Source organism: Gambusia affinis, linkage group LG17 (genome assembly GCF_019740435.1).
Source record: "Gambusia affinis linkage group LG17, SWU_Gaff_1.0, whole genome shotgun sequence".
Taxonomy (NCBI): domain Eukaryota; kingdom Metazoa; phylum Chordata; class Actinopteri; order Cyprinodontiformes; family Poeciliidae; genus Gambusia; species Gambusia affinis.
Genome location: NC_057884.1, coordinates 12,332,030 through 12,354,230, shown reverse-complemented (window position 1 = coordinate 12,354,230; position 22,201 = coordinate 12,332,030). Strand labels below are relative to the sequence as shown.

At 41.7% G+C, this 22,201-nt stretch overlaps 2 protein-coding genes across 2 annotated transcripts; one reads left to right on the top strand and one right to left on the bottom strand.

Annotated features, from left to right (window-relative positions):
* Positions 1-4,928: 4,928 nt before the first annotated feature.
* sapcd2 (suppressor APC domain containing 2) lies at positions 4,929-17,480 on the bottom strand. Its single transcript, XM_044096215.1, has 6 exons — positions 16,496-17,480; positions 12,823-12,956; positions 8,905-9,051; positions 8,181-8,282; positions 6,545-6,664; positions 4,929-6,468 (listed from the first exon to the last, which is right to left on the bottom strand). The coding sequence occupies exons 1-6, from the start codon at positions 17,262-17,264 to the stop codon at positions 6,340-6,342; spliced, it is 1,401 nt and encodes a 466-aa protein (XP_043952150.1). The 5' UTR covers positions 17,265-17,480; the 3' UTR covers positions 4,929-6,339.
* Positions 17,481-18,500: 1,020 nt separating this feature from the next.
* LOC122819468 (microfibril-associated glycoprotein 4-like) lies at positions 18,501-21,126 on the top strand. The gene is made up of 6 exons (XM_044096214.1): positions 18,501-18,700; positions 18,864-19,019; positions 19,766-19,804; positions 19,947-20,043; positions 20,134-20,301; positions 20,673-21,126. The coding sequence occupies exons 1-6, from the start codon at positions 18,695-18,697 to the stop codon at positions 20,924-20,926; spliced, it is 720 nt and encodes a 239-aa protein (XP_043952149.1). The 5' UTR covers positions 18,501-18,694; the 3' UTR covers positions 20,927-21,126.
* Positions 21,127-22,201: the final 1,075 nt, after the last annotated feature.

The following is a 22,201-nucleotide window of genomic DNA, read 5'->3' as shown; positions in this document are numbered from 1 at the left end:
ACCTAGCCCCTGTCTTTTTTCCACGACTTCTTCATCAGAAGAGGGGGTTTTCAGACAGCAGTGCAAATCCTCCTGTCCGGTGTTCAAATTCTCCTGTGGTTCCCAGTTCATCAGGAGTCCCGTTAAATTCTCCCCCTCGTGTTCAGAGAGAGGAAATTTTAAGACAGACAACACAGTGTTTTCCAGCACTTCAAAACTGTCATGTCACACTTCACAGCACTTTGTCAGTGTCACCAAGCACTCACCAGTGCCTCTTCACACATTTTTCTGTTCTGGGGGAATCAAGGGAAATAAAAGAAGCTTTTCTGCAACCAGGCATGATGCCAAGGGCAGAAAGCCCCCCACGAAAAAAGAAGAAAATTGCAAAAATGAATCCATGTCACCCCCCTCTGTACCCAACAGAGGGAGCTGGCGCTCTCTGCATGAGAGCACAGCTCAGCTCTGCAGAGGGGATGACGTCACCCAACATGGCAGGCCGCCTCTCTGCGCAGGCAGAGGAGTGGCGCGCATGCGCAGTCTCCCCATGGGTTTTGACCACAATTTCCAGGGGGTACAGACTGCAGTTCGCTGTGAGACCTCCGAGATTCAACGGAGTGCTCGTTTCAGTGGCCAATGGGGATTCGGCGCAGGTCCTGGAGGACGAGATCGCATCCCTGTTAGCCAAACAAGCAATCAGAGTGGTGCCGGAAGAAGAGGTTCGTCAAGGCTTCTACTCACGCTATTTTCTCATTCCAAAGAAAGACGGCGTGTCATTACGGCCCATACTGGAACTGCGTGTGTTAAACAAACACTTACGCAAGTACACATTCAGAATGTTGACATACAAGACGCTATGTCGCTCCATTCGCCCGGAGGATTGGTTTGTAACTATCGACCTCTCCGATGCATATTTTCACATAGCCATTTACCCCCCACACAGAAAGTTTCTCAGGTTTGCTTACCAGGGCACAGCCTACGAGTATCAAACTGTCCCGTTCGGGCTGTCATTAGCCCCGAGGGTGTTCAGCAAGTGTGTGGAGGCGGCGCTGTCTCCAGTGAGATCGAGCGGCATCAGAATTTTTTCGTACATAGACGATTACCTCATTTGCTCTCGATCGAGAGATCAGGCAATCAGCGACTCTCGGGTGGTGTTAACCCACCTCATCAACCTGGGGTTCAGAATAAACCAGACGAAAAGTCGTTTAATTCCCGTGCAATGCACGGAGTATTTGGGTCTCAAAATAAACTCCCTCTCCTACCGCGTTACGTTATCGGAGGAGAGAACCCTGTCATTCGCTCAGTGCATGGCGTATTTCCAGCTGGGGAAATTCGTTCCATTCAGACTTTGCCTAAGGCTCCTCGGCCTCATGGCGTCAGTGATTTCCGTTGTCCATCTGGGACTGTTACGGATGAGGGATTTTCAGCGGTGGGTCGCTTCGCTACGCCTATGTCCCCGCCGTCATCTGTACCGCAGGGTGAGAATAACACCCGCGTGTGTGGAGGCTCTCCGACCATGGGGAGACCCGGCCGTCTTCGTGGGGGGCGTGCCCCTGGGTGCGGTATCATCCAGGGTTATCCTGACCACGGATGCGTCTATGACGGGCTGGGGTGCAACTATGATGGGCAGAGCTGTGAACGGTGTATGGTCGAAAAGAATGGCACGGCTCCACATCAACATGCTGGAACTACACGCTGTATTCCTAGCTTTGAAGCATTTCATGCCTTTGATGGTTGGTCACCATGTCTTGGTAAAGACAGACAATTCCACAGTGGTGGCGTATATCAACCGTCAGGGTGGGACCCGATCCATTCAGTTACACAAATTGGCCAGGGAAATAATCATGTGGAGCAGCACCAGATTTCTATCGGTTCGCGCAACGCATGTACCAGGAATTTTGAACAGAGGGGCCGATCTGTTATCCAGAGGCAACCCCCTTTACGGAGAGTGGAAGCTGCACCCTCAAGTGATGGAGCAGATCTGGCAGAGGTACGGACAGGCTGCCGTAGATCTCTTCGCCTCATGGGAAAACGCTCATTGCCCACTGTTTTTCTCCCTGTCGGACCGAGACGCACCACTGGGCGTGGACGCGCTGGCTCACTCATGGCCGAATGTGTTGCTCTATGCATTCCCCCCTCTGAGTCTGATATCCCCAACTCTAATCAGAGTGAGGGAACAGGGCCTGTCCCTAATTCTGGTGGCCCCATGGTGGCCATGCCTTGGGTGGCAGAAATAATCCAAGTTCTGTCAGCACAACCATGGCGGCTTCCCATTGCAGGGACCTTCTGTCTCAAGCTCAGGGGAGATCTATCATCCACATCCAGATCGTCCTGGCTCTCTGGGCCTGTGAAAGGTGGAACCTAAATGCAACAGGTCTCCCTCCAGAGGTCATCGACACCATCCAGAATTCAAGGGCTCCTTCAACTCGCTTCACTTTACAGTGGTAAATGGCGAGTTTTTGAGGAGTGGTGTGTGTGAGACAGGCTATTCCATTTCAGTGTTCGGTGGTGGAGGTTCTCTGTTTTCTACAGAGTTTGTTGGAATAGGGCAAGGCCTTTTCTACTATTAAGGTTTATTTAGCTGCAATCTCAGCTTGTCATGTGGGATTTAGTGATAAACCTGTGGGGCAGCACCCCTTGGTGTGCCGTTTCATGAAGGGGGCACGACGTAAGCTGCCCACCTCTAGGCGTTTCATGCCATTATGGGACCTCACTCTGGTACTGGAGGCCCTTTGCCATCATCCCTTTGAGCCTTTGGAGGGTATTGGTATGAAATTTCTTACATTAAAAACTGCACTGCTCTTAGCGTTAACTACTGCTAAGAGAGTGGGTGAGTTACATGCACTGTCTGTCAGTCCTACTTGCTTACAGTGGGCACCGGGGGTCTCCAAAGTGTGCTTGAGACCCAATCCTGCTTTTGTGCCCAAGGTGATGGAAACATCATACAGGTGTTCGATGGTGGAACTGTTGGCATTCCATCCACCTCCTTTCTCTTCAGCAGAAGAGAAAAGGCTTAATTGCTTATGTCCGGTGAGGACTTTGAGGGCTTATGTTGACAGGACAGCTGACTTTAGAAGAGCTGATAACCTGTTCGTGTCTTGGGCCACTTCTCATAAGGGCAAACCTATTTCTCGCCAAAGGTTAGCGCACTGGATTGTGGAGGCTATCTCTCTGGCATATAGATGCTCAGGGTCAGAGCCACCAGAAGGGGTGAGGGCCCATTCTACCAGGGGCATGGCCACCTCGTGGGCTTTGTTCCGCGGTGTGTCCGTCCAGGACATCTGTGCTGCAGCTAGTTGGGCTACACCGCACACGTTTGTGAGGTTTTACAGGCTGGATGTGGCCCAGTCATCATTAGCGCACACGGTGCTTGGGGTTGACTCATCAGGCTCTGCCTGAGTCCTGGATTGTATTAATTGCTGCCAAGCATTGCTTCGGGGTCAGCATGCAATTCGGGAGTTGGCCATATCTCCCATAGTGAAACACCGAACGAAGTTAGAAAAAGAACGTTGGGTTACTTGACGTAATCCCTGGTTCTTTGATAACAGAGTGAGGTGTTTCACCAACACATCCCTTCTTGCATGGGCACGGAAAGAAACCTGCTTAGAATGAGTTGAGAGGGGTAGGTTGGCCGTGTTATTGGATGGTGGGTGGAGCCACGGTCACGGCTCAACCTGTCTGTCACGGACAGACGTATTGTCATTGGAGCTTCCGTAGTTGGGTCACGCTGAGGCGATTCCCATAGTGAAACACCTCACTCTGTTATCAAAGAACCAGGGATTACGTCAAGTAACCCAACGTTTCCAGGGGAACACTTAAGACAAAGTAAAAGTAGGCATGTTTCAAAGCACTCAACTAGAATCACCTCATAACCTCCTGTAACCTCTGGCCTTTTTACTCCAAATCGTCCTAAATTTAAAAGACAACTGTATGTAGCAGTCACTCTTTAAAGTTCATTTAGTGAAACATTAAACTAATTTTTCTCTCTCTCTCTTTACTCTCCTGCCAGTTGTGCCGCACTTATGGTGATTAACTTCTGAGGTGGTTTCAGGCTGTTTGAACTGTTTTATTGCTGGAGTTGGACTGTGATTTGTTTACCTTTGTTTGCCCATCGCCTCAACTTGTTTGCAGAGGTGTTGCGTTTAACAGAAGGAGGCTCTCTTCCCCCCATATGGCAGAGAATTTCCACTAGTTTGGTAAATTCGGCAGAAGTGTGAGAACACACTCCAGATGCTTTTTTGTTCTTTATCTATTATTGTAGACACCGCAGCTGCTTTGTGAATTTATTAAATTTAAAAATAGTATTTTGCATTCTGTAAATTAAAATAATTTCATTCTGGCTTACAATTAAGGAGATATCCTTAAAACACAGTGGCAAAGAAGGGATGAAGTTAGGATTGTTAGTCAATCCTCTTGTTTTTATCCATCTTTTCTTTGACACTTCTGTGCATTACTGTATAAAAAGCAGCAAACTGCAGACATTAAATTATGGATGCAGAAAGAAACACAACCAAAGTTGTTGCTAGGAAGCACTTTTATTAATTTCAATCACCTCTTGTGGAGCTTGGTACCCTCAGTGGAAAGAAAAGGGGCTCCACATACCGTAGGGTGAACAGCAAAAACCCTAAACAAGTGGGAAACAGACCTGCCCAGACATCCCAGCAGTACCATTAAAAACTATCTCGGCCGAACCACCACCCACCAACTAAATCCTTCTGTAAACCTGAGGATGGCTTCATGCTTTCAAACATCTACACGCATCCATTTCCGGGAAGAATCTGGGAAAAGGGAACTCGTACAAAGACAATGCAGGTTTTCCATGCTAATCTTTAAGCTCTACATTTCAAAGTTCAATCTCTCAGTGGAAAATATTTTTGAGTTCTAAACAAGATCCAAGCAAAAAAAAAAAGGGGGGCAGGGGGAAATCCACTGTAGCAACATGGAGATGGCAGGTGTTTTTTTTTTTAGCTCTTTTTGCTTCTGGTATAATATCAAAACCTTGTTGCAACATATTTACCATCTATGGAACTTATTCTCATAGCTTTCTTTCACATGCAAACTTCCAGGTTTCTCCTCATCTTCTTGTGTTACACCTCTCAAGGGCTTGAAGGCTGACCTTGAGTCATTTCCACACATGCGTCGCAGCACTGAAAGTTTAAGTTATCCTTCTAAAGAAAGCAAGTAGGGAACATCTCAGAGCTGCCCTTCAAACAGAGTGGCAATAAAATATTAATGAGCTCATGAGGCCCCAGAGGAAGAAATTTCCAGTTAATTAACTTGTGCTTGCAGTGAAGGACATATAATCTAAGCAAACCATGCAGATACAAGTCCAGTATTTAAAAACATGAGTTTATGTCCTACATAGATTGTTCCATCATGCTTTTACTCTTCAGACTGATTGATTTCTTAATACAGTCTAGTCTTGCTCAACTTCATGACATACTACTGAAATGTCCTACTTTGTATATTTTTTATATTTTTGTTATTGTCCATCAATAATTTCAGGAAAGTATTTGAACCTGTCAGTTTCCTCTTTGCTCCTTTAGGAAGTTACTTAGAAGCCTTCCTGCTTATAAACCCAAATATGTGGGAGGCATTCAATACGATTCTAAGATGTTCCTCTGAACTTCATGTGTGAAAAAGACTCAAAGTACAAAACAAGTCTGAATATGTAACATCCTAATATAAAATATATAGAGATTTTCTACTGATTTATCTTTGTGTTTGTGTTACTTCAAAAACCAGACAGAAATATAATTTGATATCAAAAGGAAGGAAATACTAAAAGTGAAGGAACATTCCTCTCCTATATCGATTATATGTATATATAAGTATGAAACTAAAAAAATGACTGATAGGTCACAGCAACTGAGTGATAGCATTAGCTGGAGTATGGCGTATCATTCCAACATAATCCCCCCCAAATCATCCCCGCTGTCCAAACAGCCTTCTGTTCCATTTTAACTGAGCTTTGCTCGCAGTGAAGTTTGTGTTTTGTTCCTTGTGCAGCTGAGCAGCAGAAATATAAGTCCTTAAGGAGGAGGAGTGTTAATCTTCCAGATGCAGCTCTTCGTAGAAATGGAGTGATTGGGATCATGAGACCTGCGTGCTTTGACGAGTCCGCTTGTTTTTCGGTGTAAGAGGAGTTTGTTCTCAGCTCAGGAGTGTTCACGTCCGGGTAGCGTTTGGTTTGACTTGTAGTTGACTGGACTCCCTTTTTAGTGTGCTGCTCCTAAAAAGGTGCATTGCTGCCATTAATGTTCAGCCAGGTAAACAGAAATCTCTCAGCTCTCCCTCAGACCAGCACAGATACGCTGGCTGGGCCGCACAGTGAATCGTCTCTGATGATGATTTGGAAGCTAATCAGATAAAAGTAGAATCCATGGTGCTGGCGTCATGTGCGCTGCGAGCTCGAGCCTCAAAAAGCTGCTTTATCAGAGCCGACTTCTCCTGCTCAAGCTGAGTAATGCGCTCGCTCTTCTCCGTCACCTCCTGAAAGAGCAGATCCAACAGAAATCATCAGTGGGACAGTCAGGGGGGGGGCTTCAGGTGAAGATTTGTGTCGAACCTGAGTGAGAAGTCTGTTCTGGTCCTTTAGTCTCTGAATGGCTTGAGGAGGAGCTGGGGCCGGGGGCTGGGAGTTCGCTGAGAGCACTGCTGTCTGAGCACCGCCACTGGGAAACGACGGCTGGGAGACAAACAGGGAGCAACGGGAAGAGGACAAATCTCAACATGTTTAAGAATAAGAAAATGTAAAACATAAATAAGTAACTTCAAAAATGCAATTTTGAACCTTAAACACTGAAAGCCCCCATCATATGGATGATGGTGAGGGGTAGCAGCATAGGTAGCAGCTTTGTTTTGTACAGAAAACACTGATTTCTTCACAAAAAGACCAGTCATCTGGAATATGTTTATGGCACACAAAAAATAATTAATTTCACAGAATATCCTATTTAGACCTAAGAGAAGAGTTTGATTTTCTCCATTGAAAACACTTTTTGTCCAAGGAATATGAAACCAAGGGCAGAGGGTCAAGGTCAATCAGGAGACCACAGGTGTGTTTGTCAGTTTGAAGGGTAAAATAAATGTGTTTGATGGCGGCTTTCGTTTTTGATGACTCTTCTGTCAATTCAACATATCTGAACCAAATCATTGAATTGAATCAATAACGGCTCTATTTCCCGATTAGAGCATCGTCACTGTAGTGCAGGGAAACCCGTATTAGTAAAACCCTGTCTGATTACGTGTAGAAAAGGGAGACTTTTAGCTGCTTCCATTCACTGATGCTTTGTAACAACAACATAGATCCTGGTGACTAGACTGTTAGGAGAAATGGAACAAAATCAGACTGGATATGTAAATTACAGCATTTGTATTAATCCTGCCACAATTTTGTTGTCATATCGGTGTCTGTGTTATTATTAGTTTTTCACATATAGGAGCTGGAAACTTTGCAATTAATAATTTCTTCTCACATATTTTGAGTTTTGAGTTAAAGCATTGAGTTTAGTGTTTTATATTTGTTGTTGACTATCAGCAGCATGTTTGACTAAATCCCTTTGGAGGTTTTTTTCTTCTTCTCAGCTTCACATATGAAAATGTGATGCTGACAACAGCTGAACTTAAACACGACTTTTAATATTTAAGCTTCAACAATGTTTCCTGTCTTGTATTTCAGAGTAGAATCTGAAAGGAATTCTACTTTTCTGGGTACTTTTTAGTGCCAATTTTTACAAATTCCTAGCAACTTATTGAATTTATAGCCAATATTTCAAGGAGGCTTTGTGGATTTGTAATCAGTAGAACAGGAGGCAAGTATTTCACATAATGTTCCCCTGAAAAATCCAGCCAATTTCCAACCACATGGAAACAATCACGAAGAGAAACTCCAATTCCTTCTGAGACGGGGAACATCTTTAGCCTTGTTCACAGAAAGCAGACGTTGGTTTGGATCTAAACTGGATCTACACTAAAACGTTTTAAACATCTCAATAGATAAGACACTGTTACAAGTTTCTGCTATGTGAATTTAGTAAAATACAAGACGAATAAACAGTTGTTATATTACAGCAAAATTTAATATTGCCCTTTCAGTGAAGAAACTAGACCAGAATTGAATATTTTAACCCACACAAAAGTGGCAAGTCTTACACACGATTAGATTAAATTTCACCCTGTATTTTGAAGCATTTGACACTCACCATCCCACTGCAGGAAAGCAGGTCATTAAGGCAGCGATTGACTTCTTGCAGTTTGGGAATGAGAACATTCATGCGACTGGGACTGGCATCTGTGAAAAACTCCTGGAACAAATCATAGAGTTTGATGGAAAAAAAGGTGAAGAAAACAAAAAAAGTCAGGACAGACAACTCCAGTCTCCAAAACACTTCTTTGCAGTCGCAGTAGTTATTGTTCCTTTTATTAAAACCAAACATTTCTGACTTAATATTTGAACTCCTTTGTGTGCAACCTAAGAAAATGGATTATACTTATTTTCACATTTATTTGCATTCACAATGCTTAACTTTGTGAAAAAGCTTTTGCAAAGGACTCAGAGTTTTAAAGAACTGCAGCAAAAACACAACATCTTGGAGTTACCAGGAATCCTGACATACTGTTTAAGAGTTAAGAAAGAAAGTAAATCTGTCCTACCAATACAAACATAAACCTGTGGTATTTACTATACATTGCTTGAGTTTTAACTGGATCTGTGTACTTCCGTCATATGGGATGAATACTGAGCTTTTTGACAATAAACACTCATGAAACAAGCAAAGAATATGGACAGGTCTGCTTTATTCAGAGGAACTGTCAGAAACGCTGGAAGGTGGTGTAAGGATTTCATGTTAGACAGTGCTTGTCCACTATTTATCCAGATATTTTTGAGGCTATTTTTTCCTGGACTGGAGCTGCATTTGAACCTACCGTGCAGTGAGAGCTTTGACCGACTTGCCGCTGTCTCTCTGTGACATTGTGGATTTGGCCTTGGTACCACTCTCGGGCCCGCTCTACCACTTCCAGGCCTGACAGCAGCGAATCCTTTTCCTGCTCCAACTCCTTCATTTGCTTCAGCTGTGTGAGATGAAGCATAAAACGAGGACAGTGAAAGGAAATCACAGGGAAACTAAAAACCTGCCTGAACTTCTTGCTTAAAGTTTAAGTTTTACATATAATGTATAAACAGACATATGACCTAATCTCCTGTTTTAGATGCATTGGCAAAATTATTTCTATTTATTTTAATTGGATCAAACATTGTGGGTATCCCTCCATAAACATCTCACAATAATTTAATGGAACTTTGGCCCCGTTCCTCCAGACTGAACTTCTGTAGCTGAGTCAGGTTTGCAGGTCGCCTGACTCTCATGAACATCTTCTGTCCTGTCCACAAATTTCCAATGGGACGGAGGTCAGAGCTTTGTGACATACACCATAAAATATCGGCTTTGTTATCCTTAAGCTAACTAATTTCATGATATGCTTAAGATCATTAATAAAAGACCCATTCGTAAACAACTTTTAACTTATTTCGTCCAAATCTTGAGATGTTTCTCCAATAATTCCACATAATTTTCTTTCCTTATGATGCTATCTACATTTTTAAGCGCACCAGTCCCTCCTGCTGCAAAAGACCCCCATATTATGATCCTGCCTCCTCGGAGCTTCACAATGGGAAAGTTTCTTTTTGTTGCTCTGTTATTATTTTTTTTTAGGCCAAAATGCCTCTCCTTTTCTTTCTTAACATTAAACAGTCAGCTATGTGGCTTAGCATGTCAATATTTTATGTCTCAAAAAAATAATCTTTGTCTATGAGTGCATCTGAAAGCTGTAATCCGTTGCTTTTGAAGTAGTGGCTTCTTCCTCGCTGAGCGGCCTTTCAGCCCACATTGTGTCACTGTGGGCGTACAAAAGTATCTTATTCTGTTTTAACTTGCGCAGAATTGCTCGAACAGATGAACATGTGATCTTCAGGGGTCTGGAAATTGTCCCTGAATATGAACGAGGCTTCAGGAGGTCCTGATATTCTGCCTCTTTCCTTATTTTTTATTTTCTATGTTATCATAGAAGTAAGCCATTTGTTTTAGGTATGCCAAAACACAAATTCACAGGCGAGCCTCAAATTTAACTCATTTAGCCCGTCAGAAATTTACCAACCCATGAGATCTTCAACAGCTATGATTAGAGTAATCTTCATGTAAACTTTTTTTTTTACTTTCAAGCAAGTAATAAATTAATTAATGTGGGACATGGAGGAAAAAAATGACTTTTTCATCTCTTCTCAACTGGATTTCATCAAGCGACTGTTTAAATAAAGGAGTAAACTGTTTGGCGTTTCCCACGCAATACTTATTAGGACAATTTTCAAACTGTCGCCAAGAATAAATCTAATCATAGTTCTCGGTTCGCCAGCAGTTTGCATAGCAGACAAACTCCCGTGTTTTCTCCCGTGTCTGCAGCCCGCTCTTTTGTGCTGGACAGAACAATGGCGCCACACCAATTGTGCCGAACTCTCTCCCATCCTGGACAATGTTTAGAGGGGAAAGTGAGTCCGCCGTCATGGCAACCCCACAGCAACCCAAGAATAGGGGGAAACAGTGGATCCACTTCAACTATGGCCACCCCAGTGTGTGCTCGTTAAAGAGTCCGAGGGAGAACGATGTGTGTGAGGGGAAAATGTGTGTGTTTGTGTGAGTTTGCGGCACAGCAAGGCTGCATTGAGTTGTGCTGACCGGGCTATATATGGGCGCTGCCTTAGTCCAGGCCTCACTGCTGGTTTTCAGCCACCTGATGTATCAACTTTCTACAGTCCACTAACAATCGCTAAAATGGCCTGAGACTGGGTAAAAATAAAACCATGCAACATGTTTTAGCTGTTTGCCAATAAGCCTGAAGAAAGTGTTTATAGAGGAAGAATAAAAGGGGCTCTGGGGAGAAGCATAGATCAGCGTTGGGCCACAAGCAAGAAAACTCAAAAAGAAGAAGGGATGAAAGGTTTTCAAAACCTGTAGGTGTCCGTGCTGTTATCCGAGTGACTGAGCAAACACAGACGCACACAACAAAGCATGTAGAATAACACGGCACCCCTCTGCATAAGCTGTTTGGCTTAGACTCCAAAGAGAAACCAGCAGCTGTACAGCTAAACTGTACAGAGAACAAAACAGGCTCAGGGGCTGCAGCCAAGTCGCAACACAAAACTCATCAAAAAAGTCTACAATTATTTTAAAAATGTGTATTATTTTAGTGAATAAGTCATTATTTTTAAAAATGTATATAAATGTCCTGAAATGTCGACTGTTTCAGATATAATGTGAGCTCCACAGCAACTTTGAACCAATGAACATGTGCTTTAGTCTCCAGAGCAACAAGAGAAGATTCATCTTAAACATCCTGTCCAACAAACAGCAACATCTAACAGCTCGACGGTTACTTCATCTGCCATCAGAACCGAAGCTTCATGAAATTACCTCAAACAACCTGATCAGTCTTCTTCAACCAGCCCTGGACTACTCACCCAGAGGAAAAACTGCAGAGCCTTGTTGCTGTAAAGGCTGTTGCTGAGGGGGATGAAGACGGTTGTGTAGGCGGCCCACACAGCCGTCCAGGCTGGGCCGGGTGGGCCAAGCGAGTCCTCTACTTCTACCAGGCCCCCTGGCCCGACCCGGCTCACTACCATCAGGGCAGCGAGGGGCCAAGAAGGCCTGGGTGGGAAGGATGGAGGGAAGGGGGTAGGTGGGAAAGGGGCAGGGGCAGAGGAGGAAGAAGAAGAATTGAGGGGGAGAGGGGGTTGATAAGTCAGCCTCTATCTAGACACAAGGTGCCAAGGGGAGAAGAGACAGAGACGGCAACACAAACACAGAAAGAAAGAGAGAAAGAGGAGGTGAGCAGGAAAGAGTGAGAAATGATGAAGTGTGTGTGACGAGGGGGGGGGGTGAAAAAAGAGAGGAGGCCTCAGCTCAGCTGGTTGGTCGAGGGAGGGGTTAGAGGGAAGGGAGGAGAATCCATGGACCAATAGGAAGTGCTAGAAGCCACACTGGGACGTCTTTTCAAAAACATTTTCACGTCTTATTGTATAAATAAAATATTGTTGGATTGTTTGTTTCAACATAGACCTCAAAAATGAAGCTTCACACTTAAAATCTCAAGACAATTCTCTGGATATCATTAATTTAGACTGAGTCATTATTAAGATGAATATTAAGAGAGCATTAATCCAGAAATACAGTAATCTTTTGAGGTTCCACAACCAGCAGAAAGACATTACTGATAACACATGCAGACCATCTATTTGTTTCTACACTGTCAATTGTAGAATTGTACATAAAAATCTTTTTCAAACTCAAACAAACCAGTTATCATAGTCTTAAAAGACAATGATATTTAATTGGTTATCATTTAAGACAAAACACAGCAGGTAAAACTAAGAAATTTGAGACAAAAAGCAATTTTCAAAAGAATTGATTTAAACTAAATGGGTATTTGTCTATTTTATAATTTTAAAAAATTACAAAAGTTAACTACTTGTATATGCAGTGATGCCATTAGAAAATTTTTCTAATTAAATTATCTAACTTATGCTGAATTTAAGGCATAAAATTTCATGATTCTGTTTTTAAAAAACTTCAGAAACTTACCAATTTTTAGAATGTAGTTTTACAGTAAGGAGATGTTAACATCTGTCAGTTCAAAACACTATTGGTGTGCGCAGAGTGAAAATCTTAATGATGACCAAAACCTAAATGTAAATGAGTCTGTAACTGAGTTTGTCGCCCGCTATCAATAGATGTCAAAACAATGACTCAGGCAAAGGTTTGTGCAAATGACGATGTGGGATTGAACACCAACCATTCCATAATCCACTCCGTTGGAAATGGTGTGCCTCCTGTGCTCTTCTCGACTCCGTCCGTGTCGCCTGGAGCCACCAGTTAATCCTGTAGCTGATTCACTCTGCGATCTCGGCAGACCTGATTTTGTAACACCTGAACACAGTGAGATGAAAACAATTATCAGCACCACATCGCAACCTGGAAGAATGTAAATACAACAACAAGAAGAAAACCTGTCTGATCGTTTATTATGTTTTGTCAATCAATATTTTATTCAATCTAAACATTTTTAGAAGACAGAGTGCAACCTGAGATGGAAAAACCTTGTAAATAGATAAACAAAAGCATTACAAATCTTTTGAAAAAATATCACAACAAACACATGATTTCCCAATATCATGCAGCTCCAAGCAATACATACTTTTCAAATCGGAGAAACTTCCATATGCTTTTCTACCAAGCCTTTGTCTTTTGTTGATTTATCTATTTAGTGCTTCTGATCAAACAGAAGCACTAAATAGTGCAGAAATTTGTTTTGAATAACCTTTGGTCTAAATTTGTTTTTTTTTTTATGCCACAAGAGGGAGCTCTAAGCTCTGAATCAGGCTGCTGTCAACAGCAGGGAGGCTTTGATTACATCATGTTTTCAGTGATGCATTAAAAGAGTTCAGTATCTCCTTGAGCCTGATTTGATTGCTTCACTAAGATAAGCTCAATGAAGAAAATACAATATCTGATACTGTCTTCCCTTCTTCATTTCATTTCTTCATAAGTACCCACTCCTTCAATGAGTTTCCAAAATACAATTCTGGCACACTGATACTTTATCATATTGATTAAATGTTCTTAAAACATGACTCTCCATTAGGCACTGATCCAAACTAGGACACTAACAAAACCTTATTCGTCTTCAATGAAGCGCAATAAGTTTTCCAATCTGTCCAGTTGTTGTTCTGTTGTGTCTGTTAAGGTTTTTTTATTTCTACCAGATTTAGAAATTTCGATGAGGCGCACCAGTCATGCGCCAGTGTATCATGCTTGCTCCAAAGCGTGATAGAAGGGGAGGTGAATGTTAGGAATTTCGGGAGGATTTCACTGCAGCAGCAAATCACTGCGCTCTGCTGTGTTTGCTGTAATCTGGACTAAACCATCGGGCTTTGGCCGCGCATGAGAGATTATATCACAATCATCAGTGACTATGATGTTCAGTCTGTAGTTTAGCCATGCATATTTGAACAAGCAGCAATATGCAAGACCTTTCAAAGGACTTACGTGCAACATTTTCCTAATATTTCAAGTCCAGCTAAATTGAGAGAGCTAGGACATTGATGAGGGGCAATAAAGCCTCCGGTTCAGGTCAGGTCATGCTCAGTTCAGAGACGGTTGCCATGTTGTCAACAGTTGCCAACAATCTGAGCATTTCCCTTAATGTCATCTCAGACAGCTAAATCAAAACAAGAACATCTCACCAAAACAAGAAAGTGTTTATGTCTGGCCAAAGTTGAAACTGATTCCATTCAGAAGTGATCAGATAAAAACTGAGCTGTGTGAAAAAGATTTCAAATGTAATTATAACACGATTCTTAACTAACGATTCTTTTAGTATTGATTATTCTGATGATTAATTGAAGATTTTTCATTTAACCACTTAATCTTTTTACTGTGCAACATTAAAAGATGCAAATAAACAAATAATTAAATCAACTTTTTAGATAAGAACATTTTGTTGTCTAAAATGCAGTAACAGCATTCATTTACTAACTCTATTGTAGCAAAAGGTAGATCTGGAGCGATTCCTGGACCCGGCAACATTTGCCGCATGTCTTCCCCCCTCTCCCTTCCCCTTTCCTGTCTGCATGCTGTCATATAAGGGACACTAGACCCCACAAAAAGACCCCCTGGTGGGGAGAAGAAAAAAAAAAGATTCAAAATGTATATATTTATAGAAATATATAAATGTATATAATTTCTGTGCAGATTAAATGATTGCTTAATTGCTGCTCCCACTTCGTTGTTCTTTTAGCAAATCACCTTTTTTGAGTCTGTATAATCAATTAGTTGATGATTATTTCCATAATTCATCACAATTAATCTGATTAACTGATTCAGATTATCATCTCTGTATAATTTTCATATTATACAGAGATGATTCAACCAATCGTCGAGAACTTGAAATAAACTTTTTTTCCTTGATAGGATCTGATCGGTGATTATTTGGTTAAATACTAAAAAATCAGAATACAACATTTTCATTCAATAAACCACTCAACCACATGCAGATACTTAATTGTACTTTTTTTTTAGATGAGTAAAAATGGAGTGAAGTTTGGGAAAAACATACTTTAATGCATACATCAGCATAACCTTCTATTATATAATTCCTTCATTTATTTTGCACTTCATCTATCATAAAGCCTGCTCTTTTACCTGTCCTAGCGCTTAGAAAAAAGAAAAAAATCCAAACAGGTCAAAATTGAAGGTCACAACTTATATAAAATCAGTTCTGATCATTATTCTGATCAGAAAAAGTCTGATCAGAATAATGTCAGTCTTAAGATGCTTTACTTTGCAAATGAGCATCTCTTGGAATGAAATGTTGGGATTTAGAAGCTGTGCTTCTTGTTGGTAACAATTTAAACTCAAGCAGCAAGAAAGATGACTCTCTCATTGTAAAAATGCTTTGAACGTATATATTCCAATATTTTGTATGACTAGTTTAACTGAGATAACAATTCGGGAGTTGCAATCTCACCATATCTATCCATCTCTCTGAATGAAAACCAACGCTGTCCTTAGTAAAAGTGCTTTAAGCAGTAAAAGCCCTGAGGGTTGGACAGCAATAGTGAGAGACTATCTAATAATACAGCTCTAGACAGGCCTGTGTGCGTACAGATGAGACAAACTCTGACAGTCACTAGCTGAGTGAGTTAGTGTGTGCATGTCAGAGACAGAGAGGAAGGGTTTTTTGTGAAGGAGGTGCAAGTGCAGAATAAGATAAGGACTAAGGAAGAGATGTGGAAATTTCTTAGGTTCTTTGACCTACATTTATTGCACAGGGAAAAAACTGGGTGATGGCCAGGCTGCACAATCCTAAAGGAAAACTCTGAAATCACTGCAGCTCCTGACATGACCTCTGACCGTGCCTGTGGTTAACAACAACAGTTATTTAATCGGGGACTCGTGATTGGAGCAGAGGCCTCTAGCCAGGCCCTGTTTATATTGTAACTCTAGAGTTGGGTAATGAAACCCAACAGGTCTTTCTTACTGAGTCTTTATGAATTCAGCTCATTGTTGCCATTTTAAATATCATATAACACCAGTAATTATATAATTATTATGCAATTATTTCAGTTTAGAAATGGCTAATTGGGTGTGCAAAATTGAGATATTAATTGATGATTTATTGCTACTTTATGTTTGTAACTATTTTCTTATCAGTTCATGTATTAAGCACAAAGTATTTTTTACTTCTTTTTACCTGGGATGGACAGAGCAGTTAAGCAAAATTATCTTAATAAGCTGGAATTTAGCAAATATAAAAAGATGTAAAAGTGGACAGTGTGAATTGTGAATATTACTTAAATGACCTTTCACTAGTCTTACACAGATGGTTTGAGCTTAGAACCATCCCAGAACTTCATCAAACTCCAAGAGTTTATCCCTTTGCACAAAGTTGATTTGCAGCCACTTACATGGTTGGAGTTGCGGAGACTCCAGCGCAAGCGACTCGATGTTCCTGATTCTGCTCTGCTGCGGCTGTGTTGCTTTGCTAGCATGGCCCGGGTCGGCGTGGTAGCACAAATCCTGCGGAGCGACGGGGATCCGTTCCACACTCCGCCCGGACCTCTGGAAGCCCGCGCCGTACCGCGCTTGTCCACATGCAGGGAAACCCGTCCCTTCCTCCGGACGGGCCCGGCTCTGCAGGGAGGACGCCCGGTGCGGCTGGGTGTTTGTCACGTTGCCCAGCGGACGAACTTTGTTCTCCACCCGAGGTCCGACGCAGCATGTGGACGGGGCTGCGGGTTTCTGGAGATGCCTCGGACCCTGCTGCGGGAGCACAGCAACCTGGGCCTTGAAGTGGGGGCTGTTCTCCGGGTTCAGCATGGAGTACCGCAGACCGGCCACGAACCGCTCAAAGGTGAGGCAGCCATGCGGAGGAGTGACCCTCCTGAGGCAGCTGAGCACTCCGCCGGGCAACTCCCTGGTGTCTGCGCCCTGCCATCGACTCTCTATCTCCGAGATGTGGACATACCCCCTTCTGTCGTCGTCCAAAATGTCAAACAGAGTCCTCAAGCTGTGCAGAAAAGCTTTTGGTAACCCATCTGTAGTATACTCTGTCTCCTTGGGTTGCATTTTGTTCGTTTTAAAGCCGTTCACTGGGACTTGAATCACGTCTTTTCTTGACCCAACTCTCCCATAAATCGCAGCGGTTCCGTTCAGGTCACTGGCTATCAAAGCCATGAATAGGTATAGATAACTTACACAGGATAATCATTCAGAAGAAATAAACTAACTAATACGAGCTGCCCCGCTTTGGAAGATAAGTTACAAAAATACAATCAGTATCATTTTTACGTTATTTAACCTAAAAATAGACTCGATAACTTGAGGACTTCAGTAAGACGCCCCTCATCGAAACTCAGCGGCAGTACTCCGATCCTCTTATCCATACTTTCCTTTCTCTACCCGGACCGCCCTTCAAACTACTCTGCGCGAGCGTCCTCTGATCAGCCATTGGCCGCGGCGTGCGCGAGCTTAAAGCTGATTGGTTGCGATCTGCAATAGGCTTAAGTTTGAGTTGTGCTTTTGTTATTAAATTCAGAAGAGACGTTATTCATAAAGATAGAATGTTATTTTACCCCTCCCTTTAATTAAAAAGAGCTATCACCTTAAAACTCTTACACACGCCGATCATAAAAGGAAAAAGCCTTTGACGTTAGAACTTTTCAGTACCTCTGAAGTTTTCTTTTACTACCTTGTAATAATAATAGTGTCTTTTACATTGATTTTAATTGAAGGACGAACAAAAACATTAGTTTGGGGCTGCTTTGCTAAAGCAATTAAGGACGATATTTATCCAAAACAGAACATGAATTTCTGCTCATTTTGTCTGACAAAAACTGCTTTTAAACTCAGAAAAACCACACTTGCTGGGTCTAAAATGTGATAATTTTCTTGTCAATATAAAATGACCTTTTGAACCTCATGGTCTCATCTGTATCCCACCCCTCAACCTCGTGATGGGTACATTTTAAGACTCACTTAAAGGATATGAACAGAGACATAATTAGATCTTACAAACTAATTTGCCATTATTTAAATTTGGTGAGACGTCAAAACATTTGAGCACTGATTCTTAAATATGTTTTAACTGGTGGCTGATGGGTGACACAATAATCAAACCTCTTTGCTACAGAAACATCATCATTTTACACTGTAAAACACAGCTGCTCTCAATTTCTGCAGAGAAACAAATTTTCCTTTGAGCTTGCCTCCATGCTAACCAATAAACAATTGAATACAGAGTATTTAGTTGCTTGGCAGTTATTAGTCAGCTAAAATTCTACTGATATTCAGCTTTAAATTTCCTGCTCTCATCTTGTCTTTCCCTCTGATAAGATAGTATATCAGCAGGTATTCCTTATCCACCACAAAGGACATTTCAGTACAAATAGTCTGCATCCATGTGGTTAAATTACACTCACAATAAACAGTTTTCTCAGGGACAAACTTTTCCACTTATGCAGTCAAAAGTGTTATCGAGGTGAAGCTGCAGCTGCTCAGCGTGTTGCTATAAAACATCAGCTTGTGATCAGATCCATGCAGAAGAACTCAGAGCAGCTCCAGCTGACAGACATCCCGGTTTACATCCCTGCAGCACAACTCTCACCATGGAAGTAAGTTCAGGACTCTAAACTCTTAAAGTTAAGCAGGAGCTTTGGCTCTTCACAGCTTCAGTAGGTTCCTCTAAAACATGCTCCTGCTTTATTTTCTGGCTCTCTGAAACAAATATTCAGTAAAAACTGTGAAACTGAGATGTAATTACCTCTGCTTATACAGCTGCTGCCCGCTCTCCTGCTCCTCCTGGTTCCTCTGTTGAGCAGCTCTGCAGCTTTTTTCCTTCCTCTCGACTGCAGCGACATCTATAAGCAGGACACAACGCGACCCAGCGGAGTTTACACCATCTATCCCATCGGACCCCTGTCTGGTGTCCAGGTACGCTTGAAATCAGTTAAAATGTTTAATTTTATTTTTTTTTCTCACCAACCACCAGAAAAATGAGACTCCTGAAAATGTGAGGAAGATGTATTTTACATGTGAAGAAAGACAAATTAATTGCATTTGAAGATTTTGTCAAATTTGGAAACTGTTAGAGGAAATAATTTTTTTTAAAAAAAGCTTTATGCTTGTTAGAAAGTATTTTTTTCTTCTTAATCTTTTCATTTCAAGAATTTTATTATCTGAATTATCATTTACTTGGGGAGAAATAAGGTTTCTTTAAATATCTGTTGGCTGATCACTCTCATGGAAAAGCAAAAGAAAACCTATTTTACAGGAAAACTGAGCACATTTTCTGCATGATATGAATATCCTGTATTGACTCTATTCTGTAAAAATAAATAGGGTCTTAAGGAATAATGAAAATAATAAAAGTAAAACATGTACAACAATTGTATGTTTCATCTTTATGTAAAAATGCATATATTTGTGTAATTAATTTGTTCTATTTGCCCTTATTAAGATTGTTGGTGTTGAATCAGACCCCGGAAAAACATATCTCATTTGACACACATTGCTTTGTTTTATGAAATATGGAAAATCTGTAATGATGTTGCTGCAAAATTAAAAAGAAATAATTCCAGTTACAGGATGGGGGCTGCAGGTTTAAACTGATTTCTGCCTGATGGAGTCACTATTGGATCGAACAGCGCACATTCATCACTTCCTCCTTTATTTTGCAGGTTTTCTGTGACATGACCTCTTTGGGAGGGCAGTGGACTGTGAGTATCTGAACCCATCACTTTCACCTCATACTCAGACTGATGGCTCTGCCCCCGGCTGCTTTGCCGCTAACAGTCAATCTCGGTTAAACTTCTGATTCTTGTTGTGTTCAGCTGGTTAAACGCCTCCATCTCCCCACAGGTGTTCCAGAGGAGGATGGATGGCTCGGTGAACTTCTACAGGCCCTGGGCTTATTACAAGTTGGGCTTTGGGAATGTGGCTGGAGAGTACTGGCTCGGTAAGATATGAAGCTAAAACTATCATGGAGATCAGAGAGAACCAACAAGCCTAAAGAGGCTCCTGAAAGACTCTGTGTTTCTGTTTTCAGGTCTGGGGAACCTTTTCCTATTAAGTCAAAAGAAAAAGTTTGAGCTGCTGGTTATCATGGAGGATTTTGAAGGACATACAGTTTATGCTCGTTACCGCTGGTTCGGTGTTGGTCCGGAGTCTTTGGGGTACCCACTCCGGGTGTCTGGATTTATTGATGGAGGGGCAGGTGAGTACCAGGGAGAGCAATGCTGCTTTAGGACAAACAGAACTAATTCCTCTGACTTTATTAAAGCAATGTTTAGCATTATATTGGAGGAACTCTTATTATTAAAATGAATAAAGGAACAAATGGTGATATGTTGATCTCTGAATCCGGACTGAAAGTTTTGTCCTGGTCACTTAGCTCGGTGTCAACAAGCCTAAGAAAGAAACACAAATAAAGAACTGAACTATTTGACTTAATATAATGATGTGTTTAACCTCTGAGATTTCTCATTGTGAAAAGTCCTTTAGTTGATATTTCTGAGCTTTAGCATGATTCATCTTGTTTACTCTGAAATGTTCTCAAACATTTCTTCCTGATCTTTGTTTGCGCAGGAGACTCCCTGAGTTATCACAACGGACACAAGTTCTCCACCTTCGACATAGACCTGGACAGTTATCTTTTAAACTGCGCCAAATTATTCCTGGGGGGGTTCTGGTATAACAACTGTCATCGCACAAACCCAAACGGGGTTTATCGCTGGGGGGCTGACGATGCCATCAATTCTGTCGGAGTGGAGTGGTCCACATGGAAGGGCCATAACTACTCCTTGAAGGCCATCAGCTTTATGATGCGTCCTGCTCAGTAAAGCTGCAGGACAAACGTCCTCTAGAATATTTCAGGTTGATGTTTCCTGCGATCAAACTCAATCAGAAGATCACCTGTTACCTGCCAGAATTGAATCCAGATGTTGGTTGTAACTTCAAAACCCGTTTTTGGTGATTTGTTTTTTTCAAATAATTTTTCATTTCTGTACTGCATTCTGATAATAAATAAGAAACAAACTGATGATTTGTGTCTGGATTTAAAGCGAAAAAAAAACAAACAAAAAACCTGAGAGCAGTTTTCAAACATTTTGAAGCTTCATCTCAATCTCTTCAGACGTCATATTTGTATTTCCACATGAGAATCAAAGTCCTTCAGGAGTACACCTAAATGACCTTTTTATGACACAATAATTCGGATTGGAAATGGAAAAGCCTCTAGTGTGGCAACTCAACATCATCCTCTGGTAAAAGAGGATGTCATTTACTGCATAGGAACTTTCTTTTTTCACACCCAACACTTCACATCAAGAGCAGTTATAGTTATTAAAGTTGCAATTAAGAACAGCAAAAAAATATTATTATTGGAACAATGTTACTTTTTTATTTTCCTCCATAAAATTGACCTTTTCGCCTTACTTGAGGTATTTCTGTCAACTATTTCAAGGTTAGAAATCTGTGTAGTAACTTGGAGGTTCATATTGAAGTGGTGGGGTTCCATCCCGGCATACTGTTAGTCGATAGTCAAAACGAAACAAATTAGTCTCAAACAGTGTCCAATTTGTGTATTGTTACTTTAGCAATACATCCAAATACAAAAAAACTGTTTTATTTAGAAAAGGTCAGACATGCAGCTGAACACAGTTTCCAGAAGTGGAAGTGCTCCTTATTTCACCTCCTTTCTTCTTTTTTAAAATTACATTCTAATCACTAATTGGGCATCTGGACAGCACAGGGTGGAGAGGGAGTGACATTCACTCACTTTTGATTGGAGATGCAATAAATATGTCGGGGCTCAAAAGACTTAACTCATTTCTGTCTGGGCTCTTGTGCTGCCTCCAACGACATCTCGCCCTGAGTAGTGAGCCGTATCGACCATATTGTGGATGCTTATTGACCACAAATATTTACACTTAAAGTCTTCAGATCCCCTGTAGGCAGCTGATACACAGCTATTATGAATCAAACGAAGGAACTGACTTACTGCACAGTAACTCTGACCTGCCTAGGCATGAACTCCCCTCCTTTCGTCAGCTGCAAAGACTGCACTGGTGATTAATCCTAAACACGCCGTCATGTTGTCACAAAGGATCTCTCAG

What these genes read in the sequence shown, in the direction of transcription:
- LOC122819468 (XM_044096214.1), top strand. An exon ending in CTTTGGGAGGGCAGTGGACT is followed by an intron (nt 19,805 to 19,946) that starts GTGAGTATCTGA and finishes ATCTCCCCACAG; the next exon opens with GTGTTCCAGAGGAGGATGGA. An exon ending in ATTTATTGATGGAGGGGCAG is followed by an intron (nt 20,302 to 20,672) that starts GTGAGTACCAGG and finishes TTGTTTGCGCAG; the next exon opens with GAGACTCCCTGAGTTATCAC.
- sapcd2 (XM_044096215.1), bottom strand. Translation starts at nt 17,264, where the DNA reads ATGGCTTTGATAGCCAGTGACCTGAACGGAACCGCTGCGATTTATGGG. An exon ending in GTCAAAGCTCTCACTGCACG is followed by an intron (nt 8,283 to 8,904) that starts GTAGGTTCAAAT and finishes GATTTGTTCCAG; the next exon opens with GAGTTTTTCACAGATGCCAG. An exon ending in AGAACAGACTTCTCACTCAG is followed by an intron (nt 6,469 to 6,544) that starts GTTCGACACAAA and finishes CTGCTCTTTCAG; the next exon opens with GAGGTGACGGAGAAGAGCGA.